At 44.5% G+C, this 27653-nt stretch overlaps 1 protein-coding gene across 1 annotated transcript; it reads right to left on the bottom strand.

The window, feature by feature from the left end:
* Positions 1-332: 332 nt before the first annotated feature.
* CYTIP (cytohesin 1 interacting protein) lies at positions 333-26857 on the bottom strand. The gene is made up of 8 exons (XM_083152071.1): positions 26642-26857; positions 16011-16066; positions 12611-12665; positions 10961-11057; positions 10119-10212; positions 7877-7943; positions 4333-4399; positions 333-2172 (listed from the first exon to the last, which is right to left on the bottom strand). Exons 1-8 carry the CDS (start codon positions 26807-26809, stop codon positions 1700-1702), a joined length of 1077 nt encoding a protein of 358 aa, XP_083008197.1. The 5' UTR covers positions 26810-26857; the 3' UTR covers positions 333-1699.
* Between the last annotated feature and the right edge of the window lie 796 nt (positions 26858-27653).

The raw sequence follows: 27653 nt of genomic DNA, 5'->3' as shown, positions 1-27653 counted from the left end.
CATGACATTGTCACGCATGGCACCGCATCCTGGGAGACTTAAACCGCACCGATTGTAAATATGGTGGGGGTGGTAGGTGAAATTGGACAGGAATCGATGTGGTCACTGCAGCCGTGTACACAGTCCCCAGCGCCCTTGGTAGTATCCCTGCTTCTCTGTCCTAGAACGCAAAAGCCTGTGAGGACATTGGTCTGTGTATGTTTCACTTGAACTGACACATCTATATCTACAGTATTCTGCTGTAGATACCCAACTTAGAATAAGCCTTTAACATACAGCTCAAGCACGCATACAAGCCCACAACATAGACAAACGTGATTATTTTGTCAGAATCCAAATTAGCCTACTCATATGTATTTTTGTGGTGGGAAAGAAATCAGAGCACACAAAGGAAACATAGGCAGAGGTAAAATGAGCCAGCTACAGTACCCTTGATGATAACCGTAATTTCAATTTTCAAACCAAGCCCTTTTCAATGCATTGCAATGTTACATGCATTTATGTCTGTATTCTGTCCTGGAACATTTCATCCAGTATTTCCAAGGTGTGTAAATATTAGGATAATTTGCGTTCTTGCCAAGTTAAGCATACTTTATTATATAAAAAAAAAACTATGATGTAGAATTCAGATAAAGACTTTTGGGAACATCTTCACACATTTAAAAAAGATTACTACCTACAAAGTAAATGCAAAAAGCGATTACATATTTCACATTAATACATATAGCAAATAACGCAAAGAATGTGAATTGTGAAATTCAGCTAGATCATTTGATGAATGATGAAGGAGTTTAAAAAATTCATTTTCAAAAATCAACTGACTGGAAGAAATAAAAAAAAAACAATTGATTGGTAGTTGGTAGTGGAAGACAATTGAAGGTAATGGAGTTAATTTGCAGAGTGAAAGGATGAAAGTAGGGAAAAATGTAAATGATCCCTCTGCCTGCATGCAGCGGAGACGGCCATTTTTTATTCAATAGAGTGTAGCCTATAAATTACTACCATTGGAACCAAAAGGACACAGGGACAGGTAACAAGTAACAGGATTATGGCCTCTCTTTGACACCTTGCAGTGACAGATTATGGGCTGGGATTTTCTCATGGAAACCCAGCTGAGCCACATTAAAGCTGGTCTTAATCCCTTTGGTTTGCATAGTTACAATCCTTAGTGGCTGATTTCCAACTAGGCATGTTAACAAGGTGTCCAGGGGCCTGCTGGCCCTCCCACTCACTGCTTCAAATCCACACATCATTTTTTTAAATGTAGCACCAGTGGAGGTGGAGAGGGGTGGTTGGGTGCCACTTTGTGAAGAGGCTTTGGGACTGAGGAGCCAATAATGACACTTATATGATGTCTAAGCAGGACCATGTACACTGAAGCTGAGTGGCTCTGCCTCCCTACTTAACTGCTGTTAGCCTCAGAGCAGTTGTGAAGGGAGAGGGGGGGATTAGGTTTCTGAATTATAAGGCAAATAATATTATACCTTGGGTCAGCCTGACCCATGACACTCTTCACAGTCCTCAGAGTTCTCTCGGCATAAGTTACATCTGCCCCACCTGCAGTGCACATGGTTTTGTCCAATCGAGAAGGAATTTTCCTTTGCGGGTGAACCAGAATAATGGCCATTGTGTCTACCTGAATTTATAGGTGTTTTGTATATTACATGATTTTTACAGATTCTTTATTAAGGAATGATTGTTACATTGGGGTGTCTTCCTCTTCTACTGATCTGTGCAAACCAGGGATAAATTTGAAGAATTTTTTTCTGACACTTCTTCTGCTTTTCCGTGGCAGTGTCCCAAAAATGTTGGATAGACTTATGGAGTCCCAGATTGGTGACATTGGTTCACTTTCACTACTTGTGATGCTAATGCTTCTATGTCGGGATAAGGAAGACCTCAGAAGACGAATTCCAGTGGCCTTGTGAAGTATACAGTCTTCTTCTATACTAGATTGGCGACTTAAGGTTTCTGCTCCTGAATCTTCACCAAACAAGGACATCGATCCCAGCCCATCTTCGTCATTGAGGATCATGGAGCTAATCCAGCTTCTCCCACTGCTGGAGCTCGAAATTCTGTGTTTATTCAGGAAAGAACAGGTTGAGTGGTTCCCAAATAGCTTAGAATGAATGCAGTCTAGCTCCTCTTGTATTTTAGTTTCACATATGGTTCCTGCCAAAATGTAATTAAAGAGGTTAGATGAAGTACTGCGCAGATTTTGTTGTTGGTAATTTGTATATTTTATTTAATCATCACAATAAGACACATTTTATTCTTAAAGTATTCTCTCAAACATGTGACTGACACTGTGGAAGTGTTAGGATGAAACACATCAGCGATGACCATTACCAGCCGGCCTCAAGTGAGATTAGTGGAAGGGTCAGAGCTACTCATAATTGCACAGATTGCAAAATCCTCTCGATTGTTCGGGAACTGCATATGGATTTGGGAATGGATGGCGATTAGAAATCCATTCACAATTCTCTCGTAAATTTACATGGGGCGGGTTTTCTTTCTGTCTGGGCAGTGGATGACTACTCGCAGTCAACTGCAACTATGCACATTAGCTATCCAAGCTGAATTACGTAGGCTCATTGTGAGAAATGGCAACTGCAATACAATGTCAAATAATATCTCAAATTCATTCAAGTAACAGGAACTCTTACATATACTGTACCTGTGAATGTCCGGGGCAGTTTGGGAACTAAAAGAGGTTCTGATATAATGCCCTCATGTGGGAGGCACAACATGAAATGTAGGAACCAACACCAAAATATTAATACATGAAAAAAAGTATTCACCTGAGTGAACAATACAGGCGCTGGTGGGGTGGGATGTTGAGATAGCTGCTCTCACACAGAGGAGGGTCAATCCCCCAAGAAAATGGAATAAAAGCAAAAAACAAGTTGGTGGTAGAGCGCTTTAAAAAAAAGTTGTCTGAGAACAACGAAAACACGTCAGATTGCACTTGCATGTTGGACATTGGACTCTAAATTGGACATCCCACTTGGACCAGCTCCCCTACAACACTTCGATCCCCACTTCTGCTGTACACCATCTGAACTGGACAATTCAATCTGGGACACCGCCACCTGCTCAATATTGGAGACCTGCCTACTTGGAGACAGAAAGATCCCCATACTACCAGGGGCAAGCTACAAGGTTTCCAGTCAGGTATATGGACACCCACAATACCAGTTTTCATATGGATTACAAATTGGGAGACCAAGTATAACCATCGGAGGGGAGCACTAATAGGAACAAGCGGGACTGGCACTAAAGTATAACTTTCCATTGTCCTCCCAACAGTAATTTAAAATATATTTTTTATATTTGTGCATCTATATATATTTTATATGTTCCTTTAATAAGGATAATTTTTTATCATGTTTTATTAATTTGCTAATTATTATTTGCTTATTAAATGTTGCTTTTTAAATAAACTTCAATTTCATATATCATCAGTTATACATATGTTTTTTTGCAATTTCTGCATAAGTAAGCGCTCCGCCACCAACTTGTTTTTTGGTACAATACATCACTACAACTTTGTGGAAGACATTGGTTATGATATTCTTGGCAGTCTAGTGGCCCCTAGACTTTTACGCTGTGGTGGTAATCCCCAAACCTCCACACTTCACATAATACCCCAACCAATGAAACCACAAATTCTCCATCAATCAGAAAAATACTAGTTTCCATAATCCCCCAAATTTTGACAATATCCCCACTCCTCCCCCAGTGAAGCCCAGAAACACCCCAGAAATTGTTACACTCCCAGATAGCACCCACTCCTGTCCCATTAACAAATGTCACAATGGATATAGATGGGAGCCCGCCTTAGATGAGTATTTGTAGCATTGGGTGCTCTGTGAACTGGCAAAGGGTGTTTGTGTGGGAGATAGGAAGGGAACAGGGCCACTACTCTGGATAGGGCCACACCTTTAAAAAAAAGTCACTGGCTGACAGATGGCCTCAAAAGTGTGTCGGCCTACTGGGAATCTTCTCTGTAGAGTCTATGGCCAATCCACCCCTGGTGCAAGTCATCAATGGTTGAACTTCATCCCCAGGGCAGGAAGGCAAGATCCCAAGACCAGACCCTATTCCCCCTTTGCTTACATGCTCCACACTGGCCCCTCTCTGCAGCCCCCACGCAAACACACCTGAAACCCAGAGGAAACCACGTCCGTTGTCACTCGGAGTTATGCCACTAAATATTACAAGATATATGTTTATATTATATCAATTGTGTTTCAAGTTTACTGATCTTTTAATAACCTCAGCACTGAGGCACTCAAACAAAGCAATACATAAATAAATGATGCATTGTACCATAAAGCAGCTGATGTTCTTTTCTTACAGTCATTTGTAGCTCTTTCCATTTTGACCGGCAATCTTCCTGTAGACAAAATAAATGATTTTTCATTTATTTGGTTTTATTCAAACCAGTCTTTTAATACTAAAAATACACAAGTTAAACATTGGTCTAATTGTCTGCACTATAACTTTTACATTAGCACAGGAAGCGAGATATCTCACAGCTTCCTGTTCTGTGGTACAGCGTATAGGTGGAAAATACCTAGCTGATGAAATAGAAGATATTACTTCGGTTACTGGAGAGACAAAGTGAAAATAAAAAGTTTTAGACAACTATCCTTTTATTTAAAATAAAAATAGAGTGTTTGAAACTCAGGACTTTGCTGCAACCGGACGCACCACATACAGTTATGTTCTACTGAGAATCAATCTGGTTATCAATCTGAAATCGTTACATGACCTGAGACCACAGACATATATGTGTAGACCAAATGTTTCCTTTAGAAGAGTTCTGTCACACAATGCTACAATTTAGGTTTAGACCACTCACTCCTCCCATCAATGGTTATTAGGGCGGTATCATGTGAATAAAAAACTTAATATAGTGAAGTACAGTCAGACAACACTTTAATACATAAAATCACTGGTAAACCACAATTCAATTTCCAGTGAAAACAGGTATATTACACAGGTATTTTCTACAGGGCATTCCCTGCAATACATAGATAAAATTTCCAAAGTGTGCATAAGACGGTCAGTGTCACAATTACCAGAATTGGTAAAACTGGTATCAGCAGTTCTTAAATGCGCAGGAAAAATTGTCCCGGGGCAACTCACTCCCAGTCAGCTTCCACCATCCGGCACCGTCACTCTCGATCCGTCTGTCTGCTCACACTGATGACCAACGCGTTTCGACTTCAATATGAGTCTTTTTCAAAATTTATTCTCTGTTATACTTTTTTCTTTGGGTTTTAATAATGTCTCCTGGGGAATGGCGGTCACTTCTTTCTTATATTTCTCTACTTGTGTTTCATTATAATTAGAACATAAAAACTTTTCTTGTAGATTTTCAGCCTGTTGTAAAAAAATATTTTGTTCCGAACAATTTCTTTTAATTCTCCTGAATTGCCCCCCCCCCCCCCCCCCAGAATTGACCTAAACCAATCCGGATGGTGACAACTCGAGGCGTGATAAAGGAACCAGAGTCTGTTGGCTTTGTATAATTTTTTGTTTGAATGGCGTTTTCAGAAATGTATACCGTTACGTCCAAAAAGTTCACTTCCATGTTACTTCTGTCGAAAGTAAGTTCTATATTTAAAAGATTGGCATTTAAAAATGAATAAAACTCCTTTAAAATATGTACAGGACTGTTTTACCGTAGGAATAGGATTTGCAGCATATGTTGTCATGGCAACGCGTCAGAAAGTACCTACAGTGACGCGACTATTAGGATTGAAGTGACGGGACAACAGGGACACACCTCCGGGTGGAGGATTATGGGATATTGAGTTCAATGGCTGAGGTAGATGCCGGAGAAGATATACAACTTCATCGTGACCGGAAGTGATGTTTCGGGACAGATGCGACAGCATTTCCGGTTCAGAGGACCTTGGGTAATGTAGTTCCGCGGTGAGACGACCGGAGGTCAATTATGGAATAATTCTTAGCCTTTATATAGCCGCATGGAGTGCGGTAAGACATCTAAACATTTGGACCTTGAAAAAGACTCATATTGAAGTCAAAACGCGTTGGTCATCAGTGTGAGCAGACAGACGGATCGAGAGTGACGGTGCCGGGCGGGGGAAGCTGACTGGGAGTGAGTTGTCCCAGGACAATTTCTCCTGCGCATTTAAGAACTGCTGATACCAGTTCTACCAATTCCGGTAATTGTGACACTGACCGTCTTATGCACACTTTGGAAATTTTATCTATGTATTGCAGGGAATGCCCTGTAGAAAATACCTGTGTAATATACCTGTTTTCCCTGGAAATCTAATTGTGGTTTACCAGTGATTTTATGTATTAAAGTGTTGTCTGACTGTACTTCACTATATTAAGTTTTTTATTCACATGATACCGCCCTATAACCATTGATGGGAGGAGTGAGTGGTCTTGAACTAACCAGCGCCTGAACTAGAGTTATGTATACATTCTTGTTGTGCAACATTATTTTGTAAAGGGTTAAAGGGAATACCCTTCATACATCACTAGTAAGGCTGCTCAGCGCACTGGTGGAGGAACACATTTCTTGTTTTCATACAATTTAGATTTAGAATCCGCAAATTAAGGAGCCATTGTAATTGTATGGACATAAATCCCTTTGTTCAGCCGGTTGTATATTTGCTAATGGTCCCTACTTTCCAGACATTTCCACATTTTGGAAATTTTTTGCACATATAATATTATCCCACTGCGCAGTACTGGTGTGTCTGTATACATTGCATTACATTAATTGTTCTCTCTGCTTAAGTTCCCTCATATATTTGTTTATTATTTTTAGCTTATAGTTTGCATTTCATCAGTTTCTCATCCACCTGGCATCTTAACTATGGTGAGATATGGACACCTTTGGTATCCATGCACAGTAGTAGCAAATCATGGCCAACCCAGGCACCCAATCCACCAACAATGACCACTTTATGGACGCTCTCACCCTTTGTATATTGAGCACTACTTTGGGTCACTGAAATCCACCTCCACTGACCAAATACCGGCATTCACGGCTCTTCTGGGATGGGGCAGAGCTAAAAGGCCACAAATCACATAATTTTAGCTCTGCCTCCCCCTCAAACAGCCATTAATTATGGCATTTATTGTCATGGGGTGGGGCTTGATGATGTCATGCTCCGAGCCTGCCTCTGGAAACGCTGCAGTCTCCACTCCGGCTTCTCCCGGAGAGGAAAAACAAATTGTAGCCAGGTATGACACACGCACATACACACCATGGCCCTGATTCAGGTTTGCTCGATAAGCTGCGAACATTGCAGCTTACCATACACCTGAGACGCCACTCCACCACCCTTCCAAATACACCCCCCCCTCCGCCCCACTGCTGATTCCACAGGGTACCATGTGAAGGGATGTGTCCTTGCCGCCGTCCGCCCTGTCCCTCCCTCCCCACAACAAACGGCCCAGCGAGTGAGTAACTCGCCAAGGTCGTTCGTTGCCAAGGTCTGCACATGCGCAAATATGCACTTACCTCCCAACTTCTTGGCTGCTGGAATAGGGACACTCACGCGGCTAAGCCGCGCACGCACCCAGAAAGGGGGTGGGGCCTATGCAAATGAGGGCACGGCTTATGCAAATTAGCCGCAACCCCATTTTCGAATGCGCACAGCGTCTATTCAATCAACTTGGGGGGGCTTCCAACTGCCACCCCCCGCAGCGGGACAATGCCGGCCGCGGGTGGGACAGCGGGATAGGACCCGAAAATCGGGACTGTCCCGCTGAAATCGTGACACTTGGGAGGTATGCACCCTGTTCCGAATAAAGGAGGCCCATATTAGTTTTAAAACTTAAAACATCAGGAGACTGGGAAGATCTCGCGCCCCTGACTTACCTTTAAAAGAAGCAGTTTAGCTTGTAATTCTGAGAGTCTAATTTTCACACTATTTTCAGTTTCAACTCTACAAAGAAAGAAAGTGTTAGAGGTCGGAATTTGTTTTAAAAACAGCTCAATGAGTCCTGAGTAGGAAATTGGCCGACATAAAAGTCAGAAGTATGAGTACACAGCCTTTCAGTTTGTTAGAAACTGGATCATAGGTCGGCACTAAATAGGTCAACACCATATGGTCAACATTGGTCAACACTGTCAAGGTCGACATAGATAAAAGGACAATACGGCAATGGTTGACACATGAAAAGTTGACATACATTTTTTTTTTTTTTTTACTTTTGCATACCTCACCATTAGGGTTGCCACCTCTCCCGGATTTCCGAGATTCTCCCGTTTTGGGTGGCAACCCTCCCGGAGGCTTTTCCAGTCTCCCGGATTCTAGATAAGCATCCAGACTCCCCCAGCCCGCCGCAGCCTCTCCGCACTCTCCCCCCCCGTATCGCCGCAGCCTCTCTGCTCCCCCCCCCCCGCTGAAGCCTCTCCACTCTCCCCCTCGTGTGTGCCTCCGTCAGATGCACCCGCCGGCGCTTACATCCAGCAGCACAACCTCCTGCCCGAAACACCACCTCCATGACCAGGCACCGCTGCCCTGCCGCCTGCCAGCTGCCCGATCTCCTGCCTGACACTCCTCCTGCCCGTCCTGCCACCGCTGCCCTGCCACCTGCCCAGCCACACTGTGCCAGCCTGGCCACCAATGTAATATTACCAGGTAATGTGACATGGGTGACATGTATATGCATGTATAATATACATATATACACACACATACATGTGTGTATTCAGTATATATATATATATATATATATATATATATATATATATATATATATATATATATATATATATATACAATCCCGGAGGAGGGCGGCACTCAGAAAAAATTCTCAACACGTTCTTATGATAAAAGCATACCTCACAACTTTGCCAGTTCAGCAGGCGGTACGCTGCTGCTGCGCGCCGTAAGAGCGACGAAATTTTCGGGGGCGTGGCCTAATTTGGGGCGTGACCTATACTCACGGCTCTCCCGCGAGGCCACGCCACCATTTTGCCGCTATGGGGGCATGACCCAGAGGCTCTGTGAGCCTCTAGCCATGCCCCCAGCCCCCTGGCTGCGGGAATAGACGCTGTGCGCATGCGCACAGCGTTTATTCCCCGCTGCTTAGCAGCTGACAGGGGGGACTCCCAACAGCTTTCCCACACCGCGGGACACTGACGCCCACGGGTGCGACAGCAGGAAAGGCCCTTATAATCGGGACTGTCCCGCTAAAATCGGGACTGTTGGGAGGTATGTAAAAGACATGTGTATTATAGGCCACGCCCACATTTCCTGAATAGTCCATGCCCACTTTAAGAGGCCACGCCCACTTCCCCAGGAGCACGCGTGCCATTAGGACAGGCAGGGGGGGGGGGATCCAGGAATCAATGATGAGTGAGGTGGCAACCCTACTCACCATCCATGTGTGCGCTAACTCCCATTGGCTCTGCTCTCTTTCCCATGATTTATGTACCTCCCTCCTCTATCCACTTCTCCCACGAGAGCTTCCTGTTAGCTTTAAGCCAGTGACACATGCTCTTCCTGGTGTTTAGCACAAGAGTAATATGTCATATCCAATGTAACCACATTTCCAGGCAACCAAACTGGACACATATAATCCAAATGTTTGACACCTCGGGTCAGGTTTCTGTCCTCCCTGACCTACCTTAGGACAGGTGTACCATCCCATTGGTGTATGTGGGGTCTTTCAGTGCAGACGTAAATCATTTTAAGCTATACACACTGAAGTATACGTATGGGCCGTCGGTATAACTATGATGTGATAAACTCATGATGCTATAAGAGTTTGGTGCCATTCATTGTACCACCACAACAATAAGGTTGTACCACCACAACAATAAGGTTGTACCACCACAACAATAAGGTTGTACCACCACAACAATAAGGTTGTACCACCTTAATTGATTTTTAAACATGATATGATTCTATCCTTGTATGTAGCCTTACTAAACTAAATCTTATGTACGAGTAAATACAGTATATTACATTACAATACTTTTATATCTCGTTGTTGCGCTCTCCTTATCAACATACTGTAGAAGATTATTGGAAGGTTCATTGCTTGGGCAGAACAGCGGGAGAAGTTTTGTGGGAGATACAAACAGCCATTCACTACATAAACCCATTTACCTGAGAAAATTTCCTGATGATCTTATTAGGTCAACTGTCTGCTGATGGCTGAAGCCTTCTGTGTCCATCCCATTAATATTAGTAACCATATCACCTAAACGCAGAATAGGCAAAGATATCACATCACTAGAAAGTCACCTCGTGAATACATTTTAGTTGTGTAGTGTGAAATGATATTCTAAAGTCTACATAGTTCCAATATTTCCCTCTGTCTTTTTTCTCCCAAGTAACCAAGCTCCAATATTTATTGTATATTTTATACATTTTGGACTATTCCAGGGGATATTTCTAAATAGAGAGATGCAAGATGCACAGGGAACCACAAGGTGGCACTGCTGAGCATTATCATTGGCTCCTTTCTGTTCCAGACCTGAGTTTATGATTTTGGTGTTAAACATTGACAGGGCACTTTGCGTTCACATAACTAAAGCTGGCCATACACCAGGGCGACCTGCATGCTACCTGATCGTATGAAGGTCGTAAGAGCGGGCAAACGAGCGATCGTATGTGCTTTAAAGGCGCATACGATCTGTTTATGACCGCAAGGAAAATCGATGGGTCAAACGTGCAGCGCGTATGATCTGAGGGCCGTCCTCTCGCCCCGTGGGGCCGCGCATCGTACTGATATTCCTCACAATGGGCACACAATCCGTTGCGTGACCCGTCGAGATTGTACAATAGGGCCTGATATTGTTCAGGTGTGTGGCGAGCTTTAGACCCTAAAGCTCTCCATGATCACATATCTCAGTATACAGAAGGCATGTAATATAATAATGTCAGCATCATAATTATATCGTTAAATAAATGTAAAACTAAAATAAGCTGTGTGTGGGGGCACTGACCAGCTTTCAGTCCGGCGTGGCTGGATGGGCTATTCTCATGCACTTTGCACACATATGTCTTCATCTCTGATCCATGCTCATACTGTAATTTGTAAGTCTGTAATGCAAACACACGTTCAGATGTGTAGAAGGGGACAGCACTCAGACACTTAGTTATTATGGAAATCTGTTTTCATAAAGATTTATTTAAGATTTTATTATAATAAAAGAAAGTGGGACTTAAATATTTATTTCCAAATTGTGCAGACAGTTTATACAGCTCAGTGCACACAGAACCTGTACTGCCCAGTAACCCGTATAATCCTTTTAAAGACCAGGGTTACAGGGAGACAAAGGCAGGTTGTTATATTACTGCCTTAAAGTCTTGATAAACAGTAAACGTCCCAGTACCCAGTTTAGTTATGGCTGCAATGTTATTTCTAAAGCTGGCCATACACTACGGCGATCTCTCGCAGCAGTGTATGGCCAGCCGATGCCCCACAAGACATTCCCGGGCAGCAGGATCGCATGCGTTACATCACATGTGGTCCTTTCACATGTGATCGCCTGCAACCCCTGTTCCACAACGCCGAGAGGAGGGTCCGGGGTCGGAAGGTTGGACCGGCATGCCGGTCCGACCTCCTGCTCAGGTTGATACGCACGGGGCCGCGCATTAGGCAGATTTTTTGTCCCATTCCATTGGGAATGGGTGAAATTGGCCAAAATCGTTGAAGTGTATGGGGGCCGACCAGAATATATCGCTAATGACTACAGGAGCACACAGATACACAGGGTACACACTGAACGTACACACCAATTCATCCGGGAATGAATCTGCAGTGCAGTGAACGGGACCCAGGTCGCGTCAACCCGTGTTACCCATTTCCACTACCCCTGGACCCACGAGCATCCCGGGTGCAACCCTGGTAGTTACCAGGGTTGGAGTGCCGGGTCAGTCAACCCGTAATGAGCTCCGACGAGGCCCCCGCAGGGGTACTTATATGAAATGGGTGCATTTGTGCATTGCATGTCCATTGGACTTGAGGCCCTACTGTATGTGCAACACACCCTGCACCCATTATAAATATGCCATTGGTCTGTGCATTGCTTTCCTTCGCAAATAACAACATCATAAACTTTGCACCTTGGGGGAAGTGATCCATAAAACAGGTATACATATTGCAAGCAAAGTAACCATAATGTATTTTCGGCCATATGCCAAGTTCCATTTTTGGAATGCGGTCCACCGTGCAAGGATGTGCTGCAACAGGAAGTTGTCACAGACCCATATGACATACTATAATTGCACTCATACTGAACAACATTTATAGGGGATTTATGGAAGGAGAGGGTCCGTGTGCAGGCACGGTGCGGGCCCTCTCCACTGTGGCATCGAGTAGACTCGTTTTATGCCAGAGTGGCTTTATGTCAGAGTTTACTGTGCATGCAAAGGTCTCCAAGAACAAGACACCCGTGATGGTCATTTTCCCGGGGACATATCTTTTGATAAATGGCTGCAGTCAACAGAGAGAGATTAAAGTAACACACAACAAATGGGAAATTAATATGATCACTTAATGAATATGATAACTTTGCAAGCTATTTGTCACCTACAGCCACATAAAGAAAAGTTGGTATTGATACAAATAAGCATTTGGTGTGAGATGTTACCTGAATCTCAAATCCAAAAGGTTCATTATCCTGTTTCACAATAACGACTATTCTCCTAAAAGAAAATATATTTAATGCATAATATAAAAAGTTAAGCAAATATCAAACACTGTCCAAACAATTACACATCACAATGTCTGTTGGTGCAATGGTTAGCATTGCTGCCTCACATTGCTGAGGTCTTGGCCCTAACTGTGCGGAGTTTGTATATTCTCCCCGTGTTTGCGTTGGTTCCCTCCGGGTGCTCCGGTTTCCTACCACATTCCAAAACTATACTGGTAGGCTAATTGACTCCCAACAAATTAACCCTAGAATGTCTGTGTGTGCGTGTACTGTACATGTGGTAGGCAATATAGATTGTAAGCTCCACTGGGGCAGGGACTGATGTGAATGTTCAAATGTGCTCTGTAAAGCGCTGCGGAATATGTGTGCGCTATATAAGAAACTGTTAATAAATAAAAAATCTAAATATGGGGGCAGATGTATTGAGCCTGGTCAAGAGATAAATAGGTGACAACGCACCAGCCAATCAATTCCTAACTGTAATTTTTTCAAACGCAGCTGATTGGCTGATGCTTTATCACCTCTTTGTCACTTTACAAAGCTTAATACATCTGCCCCATTGTTACTTGGTCTCAGTCTAGAGGAGGACTAGGCAAATGAAGGCTACCTGGCTGAAACTCTACTCGGACATACAACTACATACTGGAAGATGTACAGTATTCCAATCCCACCTTGGATCATTATATACTGTGGGGCTGATGTATCAACAAGTTTTGTAATATGCAACAACTTTTATTACATGTGGTATCAAGTATTGTATACTAGTAAGCCCACTCGAAGCAGATGTTTTGAAAGCTAGTAGATGTTGTTTCACTTGCTGCCAACAGATGGCAGTGTTTCTGAGTTAAACAGACATAAAGATAGATAGATAGATAGATAGATAGATGATAGATAGATAGATAGATAGATAGGGAAAAAAGGGTGTTCTTCTATATGGCGCCCCAAAGACACCCCAAATTCTGCACTTCCCTGCTCAGGGCTATACCTCTTTTAAATTAGCCAATAAATTTCAATAGTATAAAGAAGGGTGTGAGTGGAGATTGTGCGCAAATGGTTTTTAAAGTAAAAGTGAGCCATGCAAGTGGTGTGAAAAATGCTTCCCTTTTTCTTTTGTCTGACCCAACTTTATCAAGTCCTCCATCGGAACGTCTGCTTGCGGCATGACCTGACAGCTCCCATTTTGCCGCTGTGGGGGCATGACCAGAGGCTTTGTGAGCTTCTAGCCATGCCCCCAGCCCCTCTGGCTGCGGGAATAGACACTGTACATGCGCACAGGGTCTGTTCACTGCTGTCTACGGGTGACAATGGGGACTCCCAACTGCCCAGAACACACACACCCCCTGCGGGACACTGCCGGCCCCAGACAGGACGCAGGAACGTCCTCAAAAAACGAGACGTTCCAGCCGAAAGCGGGATAGTTGGGTGGTATGCAATATGTGGGTAAATTTACCCGAATGTTCAAAGTAAGACTTTCCAAACATGTATATAGAAATATAAAAAGAGGTTTGGAGAATCACATAAACATTTTATTTCAAAGTCATCATTTAAGTCTTTTTGAGTTAGCATTTAGCTGGAGGGCCATAGTTTGGACATGCCTGTGTTAGGGCATTCCTGATCTCTGCTCATACCAGTTGAGAAGAAGGGAAACTGCCATTGTGATCCATGCACTGGCACATGCCTCCATCAGTTGCACCCAAGTTGACAGGTAGGTGATTGATTGCTTTACGCAACTTCCCCACTTTTTCTCTCCATAATGCTTGATACAACTCCTCCTATACTAGAAATGTGATTCAGTACATCTGATTCATTTAGTAACCTGCAACGCCCTGCAGCAGTGTCGGACTGGCTCTTGAACGGCCATCCGGGTCAATGCAGAGGTAGGGATGGGGCCAGTCTGCAGCAGTGGTGTGACCAGCCGCAACAGAGACTGGGCTAACCATTAAGGAGTGCATGGGCTGGACCCCTTGATAAATATATATAATAAATACTGAGGACTATACGCGGTCACCCCTTAAGGTTAGAGGAGAGGAACTTTCATGCCTAGCCAAGGAAGGGTTCTTTACAGTAAGGGCAGTTGAGCTATGGAATACTCTGCCAGAGAAGGTTGTGATGGCAGATTCAATTGAAACGTTTAAAAAAAGGTTAGTAACATTTTTTAGCAGAAAAAATTATCCAGGGTTATAACCATTAATTATAATCTATAATAGTGGATCCAAAGAGGTCTGCCATTTTGGGTTATTAGTAGAGATGTGCAGGTTCTGATTTACTCTGATTTACTCAAAGCAGGATCTTATTGGCTATCCCAAATCACATGACAGTTGTTGACAGTTGATAGCCAATAAGATCCTGCTTTGAAATCAGAGTAAATCAGAGTAAATCAGAACCTGCGCATCTCTAGTTATTAGATATTCTGGTTTGAAAGTTGGTAACTTCATATAGGTCATTAAAAAAAAAAAAGAGGTGCACCGTAGGAGATCAACTATAGGTTGAACTTAATGGACTAATGTCTTTTTTCAACCTCATCCACTCTGAAGGTAATTCAGACCTGATCGCACATCCGTGGCTTCCCACGGCGGCTGATTATCGATAGACTGCGCATGTATATGCAACATAGTTTGTATGTTTAAAATCCTGCTACTTTTTTCTTTTGCAAGCCATTCGCAAGGTGAATGACATGAAGTAGGTATCTGAGGGTGGTAACTGGCATTTAGTGGGAGTGATGAGAAAAATGCTGGGAGTCACAGGGAAAAGGAAGACGTGCCCAAGCAATGTAGGGGAGGGTGTGTGACATCAGTAACAGGCCAGATATGCCTGTATTCATCACAGTAGATGAGTAAGGGCCTGAACCAGACCTTTTCCCTAGGCTGAATATGTTTGCAGCATAGCGACCAGGTAAATGCCACCTGCCCAAATGCTCCCACCCGCAAATCCTTGCATGCAGGGACAGAAACGCTTACACATCCCTGCACATGAGGCTACACGAGTAAAAAATCATTCAATGGTCACCAACCATCAAATTTTTTTTTTCCTGTTCGCAAATAATAGCCTAGACTGACTTTTATTTCTGACGGAGATGGCCAAAAAGGGTGGGTGTTTTCCCCAGGCAGTAGGGCCCACCAGGAATTTCCCCTGTACCCCTGTGAGTCAGTCCAAAAGTATGAGTTCTAGTCCTCTGAGTTCTAGCAGCCGGCCAGTTCTCATTTTAGGCTGCTGAGGCCGATATTTTTCATCACAAATCAGTGTAAGTAATTGTCAAAGAGAAAATAGGGTATTAGCTCAAAACAGATCAGCAATTATTCGGCACAATCCTTGTATTTTACTGGACGACAACACTTACCTGTGAGGTTCTGATCCAGTAGAGTCAACTAGTGAATTTGATCTTGACTTGGCAAGCTGTAAATAAGTGACAATTGTGTTATTTGTACATGTACAGTATGATTGTGAGCAATTCATTGAGTTCAATTAGAGATGTGTGCCAAACCCATTTGGTTTTGGGCCTATACAGAAACATAGAATTTGACGGCAGATAAGAACCATTCGGCCCATCTAGTCTGTCCCCCCTTTTTTAACCATATTGTTACCCTTAACCCCTATTTGATCTTTATTTCTTTGTAAGGATATCATTATATCTATCCCATGCATGGTTAAATTGTTCTACTGTCTTAGGCTATTCTACTTGTCCACTACCCTTTCTGTGAAGTAATTGTTCCTCAGATTTCTCCTGAACCTACCTCCCTTAAGTTTGAGTGCATGTCTTTGTGTTCTACAGGTGTGGTATGCCGAGCCAAAAGTATATATACACCGACATCGGAATCTCGACTACCAGAACTCCGGCAGGGGGCGAGCACAACGAATCCCCTTATGGGCTCACTGCACTCGCCATGCTCGGTGTGGGCCCACACAAGGGAGAATAGCTCCTGTCAGTTCGGATCCCGCCTTTTGGGCATTTAACAATCGGGATTCCAATGTCAGTGTATTGTCCGTCGGAAACACTACTGACGTTCCGTCATCCGGGACCTATGTTGTACTACTTTCATTCATTTGAACAATGTTTCCCTACTGGACCTTGCTTAAACCCTTGATACATTTCAAATATATATCATCATCGAATTCAGGGAATTTTTTTTGGGGGGGGGGGGGGGGGCACAGATTTTCACTTTTTTTAGTAAGACTCCTCTACCCCTTTTTAACATTGTGAAAGATTTACATTTCACCTACCTTATCCTTAACTTTCTTTCACCTGGTCCACCAAATGTTGTACTATCATGACAGGCAGCAGCTGCTATGCTAGTATTTGGTTGCTGCTCCTGTTCTCAAAAACTTATCATTGGGAATTTGTGATCAATGAACACACACAATTTGTACAAAACCATCTAATAGTATTATTTACTTAAACTTTCTTTGTTTTAAAAAAAACTACCACTCACTATGGAGTCACAAAATCTTATGTGATCACAGTTGGGTATGGCCTGCAGGGTCACAGTACATATATGTTATGTAAACAAAGTGGGATACAACACCTCAAACACACACCAGTTGTACAAAAAATTGTAGTATTTATTTATTTATGCACTGGAATGTTTGAAACCTGGACAGATATGCCAGCAGCATTGAAGAGGATTGACACTGAACATAACACAGCACTATGAGTGGATGGACCCAGTGAGTGAATGTACACAGCACTGCAGCCACTGGACACAGGGAGTGAATGGACACAGCAAAGAAGTCACTGGACATAGCACAACCACTTGAGTTGATGGACACAGCACTGCAGCCACTGGACATGACACAGCACAGCCCAGCAGTCAGTACAGTGGCATGGCCACTGGGAAACAGTGGCAAGTCGCTGCTATGGGGTCCTTATATGGAATCCAAAACCTGCAATAAACTAATGCAGGGATGATGACCTTTTGCATCGTTTTGGAAGCAAGCAAGGTGGAAAAACTCAAGCCGCCACTTGGATTCCCTCTGGAATTTTCAGTAGGTCCAGTTATAAGGAAACCAAGCCCACTCATCTCTAATAAAAAATAGTATCTTTTCCCTTTTTATAATATTTTTATTCTTTTCACTCTAAGGGCCTTATTTTGGTTCATTCTTTCTGACAAAATCCTTCTTAGATGGACAAAACCATGTGCACTGCAGGGGGGGCAGATGTAACATGTGCAGAGAGAATTAGATTTGGGTGAGTAATTTTGTTTCTGTGCAGGGAAAATACTGACTGCTTTATTTTTACACTGCAATATAGATCTCACTTTGAAGTAAAACCCCACCCAAATCTAATTCTCTCTGCACATGTTACATCTGCCCACCTGCAGTGCACATGGTTTTGCCCATCTAAGAAGGATTTTGTCAGAAAGAATGAACCAAAATAAGGCCCATATGTGATCTCTATAAACTTATGTTTGTATGCCATAGGCATATGCAGGGCTGGTTTCTAGTTGCCTGAAATCTCCCCTCTAGGGCCCACACCATGGCCACAAAAGTAATATATAAGTCAACTGCATGTTTTACCTTTACTATCATTTTACTGCATGTTTTACAGATATCAGTATTACAAAATACTCTTTAAAATGTATTTGAATTGAATTGTGTGCCAACTAGGTGGTCTGGAAAACCTGTTCTGTACTATGGCAATTGTCAATGAAGCAAGGAAGAAGGAGGCAGTATGGCTGTTATACCTGTTAGCACCTGTGACACAGGCCTCTTTTTGCAGCACAAATGATATTGTGACATTATGGTGCTCACAGGAGAGAGGAAAAAAAAGCAGACATAATAAAGTACTAAGGTAAAATGGAATCAGTGTTGAGGGACACAGGAGGAATATTTTGTGGCAGAAAAAAATGAATAAAACGGGGTAGGAGGATGGTGGAGGACTGCAATACATCTGTGTCGTATATTAGGACAATGACAATAAACAAGAGTACAGATGTGTCCATGAGCATCTATCCTCCGACACTACAAGTAAGCTCTGTGTGACATTATCTTTGCTACTGACTTTTTCCATTGTGTGAATATGAAGCACAAGCAGCTTCTGCTGATTAAAATTATATGCAACATGCCTCTATTCTTTGTGTGACTGCAGCTGTATCTGCATAAGAAATGGAACGTTACAGTGTTTTCCTGTACTGTAGCATTTCGTATGCAAATACAGCCACAGACACACATAATTGTGACATTTTGATCTAAGGTAACAACAGTAGAAGTACAATAGCAAGAAGAGATGCAAAAAAAATATACAAACCCTAGAAATCAGACAAGACAAGTGGAACCTGCTGGGTCAAAATAACCCATGACCAATGTTCCCTCTAATTTTACGAAGGCTGTGTGCGGCAAAAGATTTTGGCTGTGCAACTTTGGAAGGAAATTTAAATTTTTGTGCGTCACTTATATATAACTGGAAAATTACGTTCAGCATTTGTGTTAACTTTACTTCAAAATGATATTAAACATTTAAACATTAAAAACACAGCACACAATGTAGTTAATGGGTGAAACACACATTAATTGAGTCCACAACTGCAAAAAGGGACCACTGCTGCTTTGTGCGCTCTGTTGTAATGTCTGTGCGCACACTCGTCGAGTTGTGTGCGCGCGCACGTGCGCACAGCTTAGAGGGAACACTGCCCATGACTTCCTCTTGGTCACTGATTAGAAGTTGTTACTATTGCAAAAGTCTCTGAGGAACCACAATTAAACTGTCAGTGGCAGATAAGGATTCAGAGGGATGCGGTCATTTGGTCTACAGCATTATGGTAGACAGTCATTAGGTCGACACCATTAGGTCGACATGGGAAAATGTCGACATGTGTCTAGGTCGACATAGGAAAAGGTCGACATGGTTCTAGGTCGACAGGTCATTAGTTCGACAGGTCGTTAGTTCGACAGGTCATTAGTTCGACAGTGTCTAGGTCGACAGTCAAAAGGTCGACATGGAGTTTTTCACTGTTTTTTGAGCCGACATGTGCCGACAGGCGGTATTTCATGCCCTACCATCCACTAGGGCGTGGTGGGAGAATAAAATAGTGTGCCGAGCGCAGCGAAGCACCGTGCCCGAAGCATTGCGAGCGCAGTGAGCGATGCGAGGGTATGCGGTGCATTTTAAACTGTGTCCATGTCGACTGTGTTGACATTCAGGTAAAAAAACTGTGAAAAACCATATGTCGACCTTTTCACTGTCGACCAAGACATTGTCGAACTAATGACCTGTCGAACTAACGACCCGTCGACATTTTCCCATGTCGACCTAATGGTGTCGACCTAATGACTGTCAACCATCATGCTGTAGACCATCATGCTGTAGACCAAATGATCCCAACCCGGAATCAGACTAGTAAGCCAGAATCCAGTGGTGGAAGTTCTGGCAGGTTCATGTTACCAGAACGATAGGTTTCAGGATGATAGTTATTATTTTTTTCACTCTTTCATTTATTGGTGCACGATGAGACAATCATTTTGGTGTACCTAGTAAAAAGGCTGGAGTTTAGTCAAACGTTTATACCACCTATTTCAGATATTGGACCTGATTCAGGACCGGTTGCTAAGCAGCAGGCTGCTGAGCGAGCAGGTCAGCAACGCACCGGGCGAGAAAACGCATGAATATCCCCACCGGAATGTGAATGGATGTGTAGTTGCCGAAGGCATTCGCACTTCGGGGCTGCACATGGGTATATTCGCATGTGCAGACCCCCAAACATCAGTCCCCGGACCAAATAAATGACGGGTGACATTCTATGCTTTGCGCTAAATGCGCATGTTTTATTCTCGCACCACATCGCCGCAAATCGCCTTTTTTCAATTCGCACTTTTCAGTCAAAATGCGCATTTTTAATGTGATGCGCATTGGAGGCTGAAAAGTGCGAAGAGGGGCGATTTGCGGCGAAGTGGTGCGCTCTATTTAGTCCTAAAAATGTGCGATTTTCATGTCTGAAAATCGCACGTTTGCAGGACAGCGCAAAGTTAAAAAAAAAAAACCGAGCGCGGGGTCCCCCGCCCGAGCATAACCAGCCCCGGGCTCACTGAGCCGGTGCTGGTGACATAAAATCAGGGTCCCCGACAAATAGGGGTCCCCTTGATTTCATGAAACCAGCACCAGGCTCAAGGTCCAGCGCTGGTTCCCAAAATACGGGGGACAAAATGACTAGGGGTCCCCCGTATTTTAAGAACCAGCACCAGACACAACCAGCCAGCAGGGTAATGCCACAGCCGGGGGAAACTTATTATATAAGCTCCCGCGGCCAAAGCATTAACCCCCTGGCTGGTCAGCATGGGCAGGGGTCCTGGGGAAGTGGGGACCCCCCCAATGAAGGGGTCCCCCCCTCCAGGACTTACCAGTCCATGCTGATAGTCCGGGGCTGTCCCCGATGCCCCTGGGTGGTGGGCATCGGGCTGATGGCTTGTGTAAAAAAAAGAAGTACAACTATTGTTTTATACTGGCGAACTATGAGTCCCAGCAAGCCTACCCCGCATGCTGGGACTTGGAGAACCACAAGTCCCAGCATGCGGGGCATTAAAGGACCCGCTGGCACTTGTAGTTCTGCAGTACAAAAAATTGTTAACAAAATCACACTGACACACTGTAAAATAAAAGATTAATACACACAAAACACACACACACTGATACTTACCTACCTTGAGCCCGTAGGTCGGTCCCTGGATCCTGGGTCCGTCCTCCGGGGCTCCAGGGCAGAAGAGTCCGGTTCCGGGGCCTTGGTCCTGGTTCCGGGGCTGGTCCTGGGGTTCCGGGGCTCCTGGGCTGCAGAATCCGGGGTCCGGGATCCGAGGTAGTCCCCAGGGGTACCTAAGGAAGCAAATCCAACTCACCTGGTCCCCGGCGATGACCTCGGAATCCTCTCCGGTGACAGCGCTGCTCCCATCTGGTACCCGGCTCGCAGGACTTTGACAGGCGCAGAGATGTTTCCTCCTCGGCGTCTCTGCACAGAATGATTTCTTGGCCAATCAGGAGCCGAGAAAGTTGGCTCCTGATTGGCCAGAAATCATTCTAACTAGAGACGCCGAGGAGGAAACATCTCTGCTCTAGATGCGCTGAGATGTTACTTCCTCGGCGTCTGTATTCAGAATGATTTCTGGCCAATCAGGAGCCGACTTTCTCGGCTCCTGATTGGCCAAGAAATCATTCTGTGCAGAGACGCCGAGGAGGAAACATCTCTGCGCCTGTCAAAGTCCTGCAAGCCGGTTACCAGATGGGAGCAGCGCTGTCACCGGAGAGGATTCCGAGGTCGTCGCCGGGGACCAGGTGAGTTGGATTTGCTTCCTTAGGTACCCCTGGGGACTACCTCGGATCCCGGACCCCGGATTCTGCAGCCCAGGAGCCCCGGAACCCCAGGACCAGCCCCGGAACCAGGACCAAGGCCCCGGAACCGGACTCTTCTGCCCTGGAGCCCCGGAGGACGGACCCAGGATCCAGGGACCGACCTACGGGCTCAAGGTAGGTAAGTATCAGTGTGTGTGTGTGTTTTGTGTGTATTAAACTTTTATTTTACAGTGTGTCAGTGTGATTTTGTTAACTATTTTTTGTACTGCAGAACTACAAGTGCCAGCGGGCCCTTTAATGCCCCGCATGCTGGGACTTGTGGTTCTCCAAGTCCCAGCATGCGGGGTAGGCTTGCTGGGACTCATAGTTCGCCAGTATAAAACAATAGTTGTACTTCTTTTTTTTACACAAGCCATCAGCCCGATGCCCCCCGCCCAGGGGCATCGGGGACAGCCCCGGACTATCAGCATGGGCTGGTAAGTCCTGGAGGGGGGGACCCCTTCATTGGGGGGGTCCCCACTTCCCCATGACCCCTGCCCATGCTGACCTGCCAGGGGGTTAATGCTTTGGCCGCGGGAGCTTATATAATAAGTTTCCCCCGGCTGTGGCATTACCCTGCTGGCTGGTTGTGTCCGGTGCTGGTTCTTAAAATACGGGGGACCCCTAGTCATTTTGTCCCCCGTATTTTGGGAACCAGCGCCGGACCTTGAGCCTGGTGCTGGTTTCATGAAATCAAGGGGACCCCTATTTGTCGGGGACCCTGATTTTATGTCACCAGCACCGGCTCAGTGAGCCCGGGGCTGGTTATACTCTGGCGGGGGACCCCGCGCTCGGGTTTTTTTTTATTTTAACCCTTTATTTTATTTTTTACAGCAGAACCCTGCACAGAACATTGCGATCTGTGCAGGGTTCTGGCTAATTCGCCAAACAGACCCTGGTCTGAAATAAGTGCGATAATTAGGCACCTAAAAAATGCGATGTGCAAATGCGCATTGCATTAAATAAGCGACTTGTATACTTTTCTATACGAAAACATCTGGATGCGATAAAAATGCGAATTAATCTCGCAAATTTAATCAGCATACCTTAACGCACATAATATGCGATTTCAGTCCCTTAGCGCATCCCATTAAATTAACGATTTAATGGGAAAATGCGATATCGCCATTTTGTGGTCTAATTACCGCAAAAAAACGGAAATCGCAGAGCATAGAATGTCACCCAACGTATCAACCTGAATCACCCCCATAATGGAATCAATCATTTGTAGCTTAGACGCTCAAATTGTTATGTGACTTCTGGTAAATATTTCTATACAGCCCACAGGCTCGGTTATAGACTGGTACAATATAAAACACTATGCATGTCTTTACACCACATAACAAGTATGAAAACAAAACATCTTTATTTGAAAATAAAATTAAAGAAATTTTTATTTTAGCATGTGTACTAGTTCTTGTTTTCTTGCACATTTTTAGGATGCTATTAATATATTTATTATTATTCATTTAAATAAAAGATGAAGTTGTTGGTTGACGTCATTTTATTTATTGTCACTGATTATAATCTTTTTGCTCATCCTGTCTTTTCTTACCACCCCTTTTGTTTGATGACAAAGAGACAGGTATACTAAAGGACCCCATACACTATACCAATGTATTGCATGCTAGCCTCACATGTGATACCCCGGCAACAGACGCAACGCCTCTAACACATAGAATAAATTGTGGCCCTCATTCTGATTCATTCGTTCCCCTGCGCATTCATACAGGGGAGCAATGTGTAGAAACTGCGCATAAACTTTTATGCACATATGCAGCCGCTTTGTGCAAGCGAGTGCGGATAATTTATCAGCGAATGTCAGCTGCCCGTACAAGGGTGCCGCAGATCTAAGGTCAATGCATTAAAATTGTGTAGAAAAGGGACAAAACGTAGTAGAGTATTGGAGAGTAATAAAGTGGAGAGAGATAAAGTACCGGCCATTCTGCTCTTGACATTGTTCAAACACAGCCTCTCCAAGGCTAAGTACATCTTCCCAAAAGGCTATGAATAAAGAATCAAAAAATAACACACTCACATAATGGGCGGTATTCAATGAGCCAGAATCGCCAAGTTTTATGGCGATTCTGTGTTTTTTTCGTGTCTGACGGTGATTTTTGGAGCTCCTAATGCGAATCACCCTATTCAATGACCTATAATCGCCGATAAGGACCGGTGAATGAAGCACCAATCGCCAAATGTTATTCTCTACAAATCGCCGTTTTTAGTCTATAGGATTTTGCATGGGGAATCGACGGTAGTCGAGGGGAATCGCCAAAAGTGTATTCAATGAGAAGTTGGCGATTCCTTTTTCTTGTTACATATCGCCGTTCCTCACCGAGTGTCCCTCGTCATCTTTTTCTGGTGAACTTTTATAGGAACATGTCAAATAATTGGTTTTAAGTGTTCTATTTAACTGTGCAAGTGTAATGTATTATTATTTGCTGCCCTTGTGTGATGTGATGGTCGTAGAAGTGCTATACAAATATATATTTAATTTTTTGAGGTATTTTTTTTTTCTCCCACAAAGCACTGTTCTTACCCATGGTGCACCTCACTTACCCATGATTCTCCTCCCCACCTCACTCCTTCGTTTGGCCTTTGTGCAGATTACCCAGATTTTGCCGTCTGCTGTATTGGAAGCGTTTATTCAGGGTAATTTGCATTTTTCTTGCATTTCACTGCAATTTTTTAAACACTGACGACATTAATGAAGCTGTTTAGGGAAACGCAGGGTTGGCTGAGAATCGCCGTTAGGGCCGGCGATTCTCAGCCACGTTGAATAGGGTGACTCGGCGACTCCCCACGAATCCCCATGCATGGCGATTGGCAGCAAAAAAACGGCGATTGGCTGGCGAATGAAAAAACTGAATCGCTGTGACCAACGATTCAGCTCATTGAATACCGCCCAATGAATCACATTTTTAAAAATAACTTTTGTTACAAGCGGAACAGAAAAACAAGGTTGCATATATAACACTATGGGCCCCGAATTCGGCCCCGTTTCTGCTGGTGGGAGCAGTGGCGTAAGATCGCCCCAGTTGCCCGGAGGCAAGATAAATATTGGTTGATTGGCCCACCGGGAACCCGGGCCATTTCCCAGTGGGCCGGACCAGATGTCCCTCCGACTGGGCCGCCTACCTTGGTTCCAGGGCTGCCAGAACAAAGCGGCCGCAGCCTGGTCACAAACGGCAGTATTGCCCAAAACAAATATGGGCGCCGCATATATGCATATATACCTGTAGCGTCAGCACTCCCCCCCCCCCCCCCCGTGCCGGATTTCTATCCCCATCTGCCCCTGGGTGCCCCCACACACACACAGCACCTTATATAAATATATATATGCATGTGTGTAAGTGTGTATGAATGTATGTATGTTATGTTTCAAATAAAGAATGTGATGTCTATGGTCCTACTTGGAGGGGACGTCAGCCACAAAGGCGATATTGAAGACTTTCAGTGAACTGATTTACATTTGCAGGGGAGGAAAGGTGCCCCCTTGAGAGCAAGGGCCCGGCGGCAGATGACTCCAGAGTTACGCTTCTGGGTGGGAGTCTGCGCATGCATTTCACACTCGCCAAAGCATTTGCACTGGTAGGAAAGGGAACAGATGGGGAACGCCCAGCGTTTTATGGACGGCCCCCGTGATAAAATTGGGCATTCCCCTGTGAACGCACGCAGGTCAATGCCTGCTCAGGGCACGCGGCTGATGTCACATGACGACAGCATCCTTTTCAGCCATCTCCAGCGGCAATAAAAGTCCGTTCAGACCAACTTTGATTACTGAAGGGGAGAAAAATCATACGATGGTCGGCGACCATCGAATGATTTCTCTCCCCTTCCGCCACATGCGAGGAGTCTACGCAGCTTAGCAAACGAGTCTGAATCAGGCCCAATATAATGAGAATGACACTAGAAGGATCTTTAAGAACTGATAAACTGAGTACTGTTAGTCCTATATATTGTGCAGCATGGATGGTGTAATGGTTAGCATTACTGCCTCACAGCGCTAAGGTCATGGGTTCCATTGCCACCATGGCCCTAACTGTGTGGAGTTTGTATATTCTCCCTGTGCTTGCGTGGGTTTCCTCCGGGTACTCTGGTTTCTTCCCACAATGCAAAAATATACAGGTAGGCTAATTGGTTCCCAATGAATGAACCCTAGAATGTCTCAACCATACAGTACATATAGCATCTAGGGCGGGATGTTGTAACATCCGCGCCCATTATCGCCGGCTACCGCATTAATAATAACGGCATATGCTGTAACATATGCCGGTCTTAACGCAAGGGACAGCTCTTGCGATAAGAGCTGTCCCTTGCGATGCGGTGCCGGTACTGGACTTCCGGGTATGTGACCCGGGAGTCCATCTGCGCATGCGCAGAGTGACGCGCCGGCCGCAGGGCATGCTGGGAGGGATCGGTGACGAATTCCTCAAACAGCGCTGCGGTAAGAAGCCCATAGGCTTCTGCAGGGAATCGCCAGCTTTTGCTGGCGATTCCCTCCGCAGCGCTGGCACTGCGGAGGCGCCATATAGCATATAGAAATGCGGTAAAAACCCCGAAAACTGGGTTTTTACCGCATTTCTGCTTTACAGAATCTCCCCCATAATATGTTCAATACTTTTATAAGGACATCAGCTAAATAAGTCACGTACCTGCTTTCCCCTTGGTAACGTTGCTAAGGCTCCTGTCAGGCTGTGGATTCTTTTACCCTCCACTCCATTTCTGCGCAATGTTTCCGAACAAGCCCCAAATTTGCTAAGGACAAAGCTTTCCAGCTGGGGACCACGGATGTCCTGCATACTGTGTCTAGTTGTGCACATTTCACTTTGTACATTTATTTCACATACAGAAAAGACATGTCTGCTATTAAGAAGAAACCTGCCTTGTCTGCTGTAAATGGGAACGGAAATATAGTGTTTGTGGTTTCCTATGTAAAACATGTAAACCTTTACGGATACCAGGGAAACGCTCTGTGTATATATTAACCCTTTTACAACAAAATGGGCCCAAACTACACGGTATGACTTCCCCAGTAAGTATTCTGTAGCTGTAGAGGATGTAGAAGAAGTAGTGAGTTCTTGACAATATACATACATTTTAAAGATGGACAGTACCACTTGTATTGTTCTGTGTATAGGCATGAGCAAACCACAGTTGTTATGTAAAACAAAGTTTTTTTAATACAAGTTGATTATGGAAACATAGGTAAATCTAAGGGGGTGCACCGGAACACCCATTAGACCGCCGGCCGCCGCACATACAATTTAAAGAAATGACAGCCGGGCAGAAAAGGGCTGTACGCTGCCCAGCTGTATAGTCACTGGCTAACTTCTAAGCAAACAAGCAGCTCGTCCCAACATCAATGCTCCCACTGGACCGCAAGCCAATTGGAGCTTGCGGTCCGGCAGCCAATCAGGAGCGGCCACCAATACTACCAATGCCGCTCCTGACTGACTGATGTCGCGGTCCAGTGGGAGTATTGAATTTAGATATTGACAGGGACGCAGCTGCTGCTTTGCGTAGAAGTTAGACAGTGACTATGCAGCCGGGCAGCGTACAGCCCTTTTCTGTCCAGCTGTCATATCTCTAATAGGTCCTTGGCAACGAGCAATACCCTCCCCTATGGCAGTGAGAAATTCCCTCCCCCTTGGAAACTAGCAATAT

This window comes from Crinia signifera, chromosome 7 (genome assembly GCF_055691185.1).
Source record: "Crinia signifera chromosome 7, ASM5569118v1, whole genome shotgun sequence".
Classification (NCBI taxonomy): domain Eukaryota; kingdom Metazoa; phylum Chordata; class Amphibia; order Anura; family Myobatrachidae; genus Crinia; species Crinia signifera.
The sequence above is the reverse complement of the archived record's forward strand: the minus strand, read 5'-3'. Positions and strand labels throughout refer to the sequence as shown.

Excerpts from the sequence above, each read along its gene's own strand:
- CYTIP (XM_083152071.1), bottom strand. The coding sequence starts at position 26,809 with ATGTGCACAACTAGACACAGTATGCAGGACATCCGTGGTCCCCAGCTG. Across the intron at positions 7,944-10,118 it reads TCATCAGGAAATTTTCTCAG|AGTTGAAACTGAAAATAGTG; the intron begins GTAAATGGGTTT and ends CTTTCTTTGTAG. Across the intron at positions 4,400-7,876 it reads CTAAACTGCTTCTTTTAAAG|GAAGATTGCCGGTCAAAATG; the intron begins GTAAGTCAGGGG and ends TTTTGTCTACAG.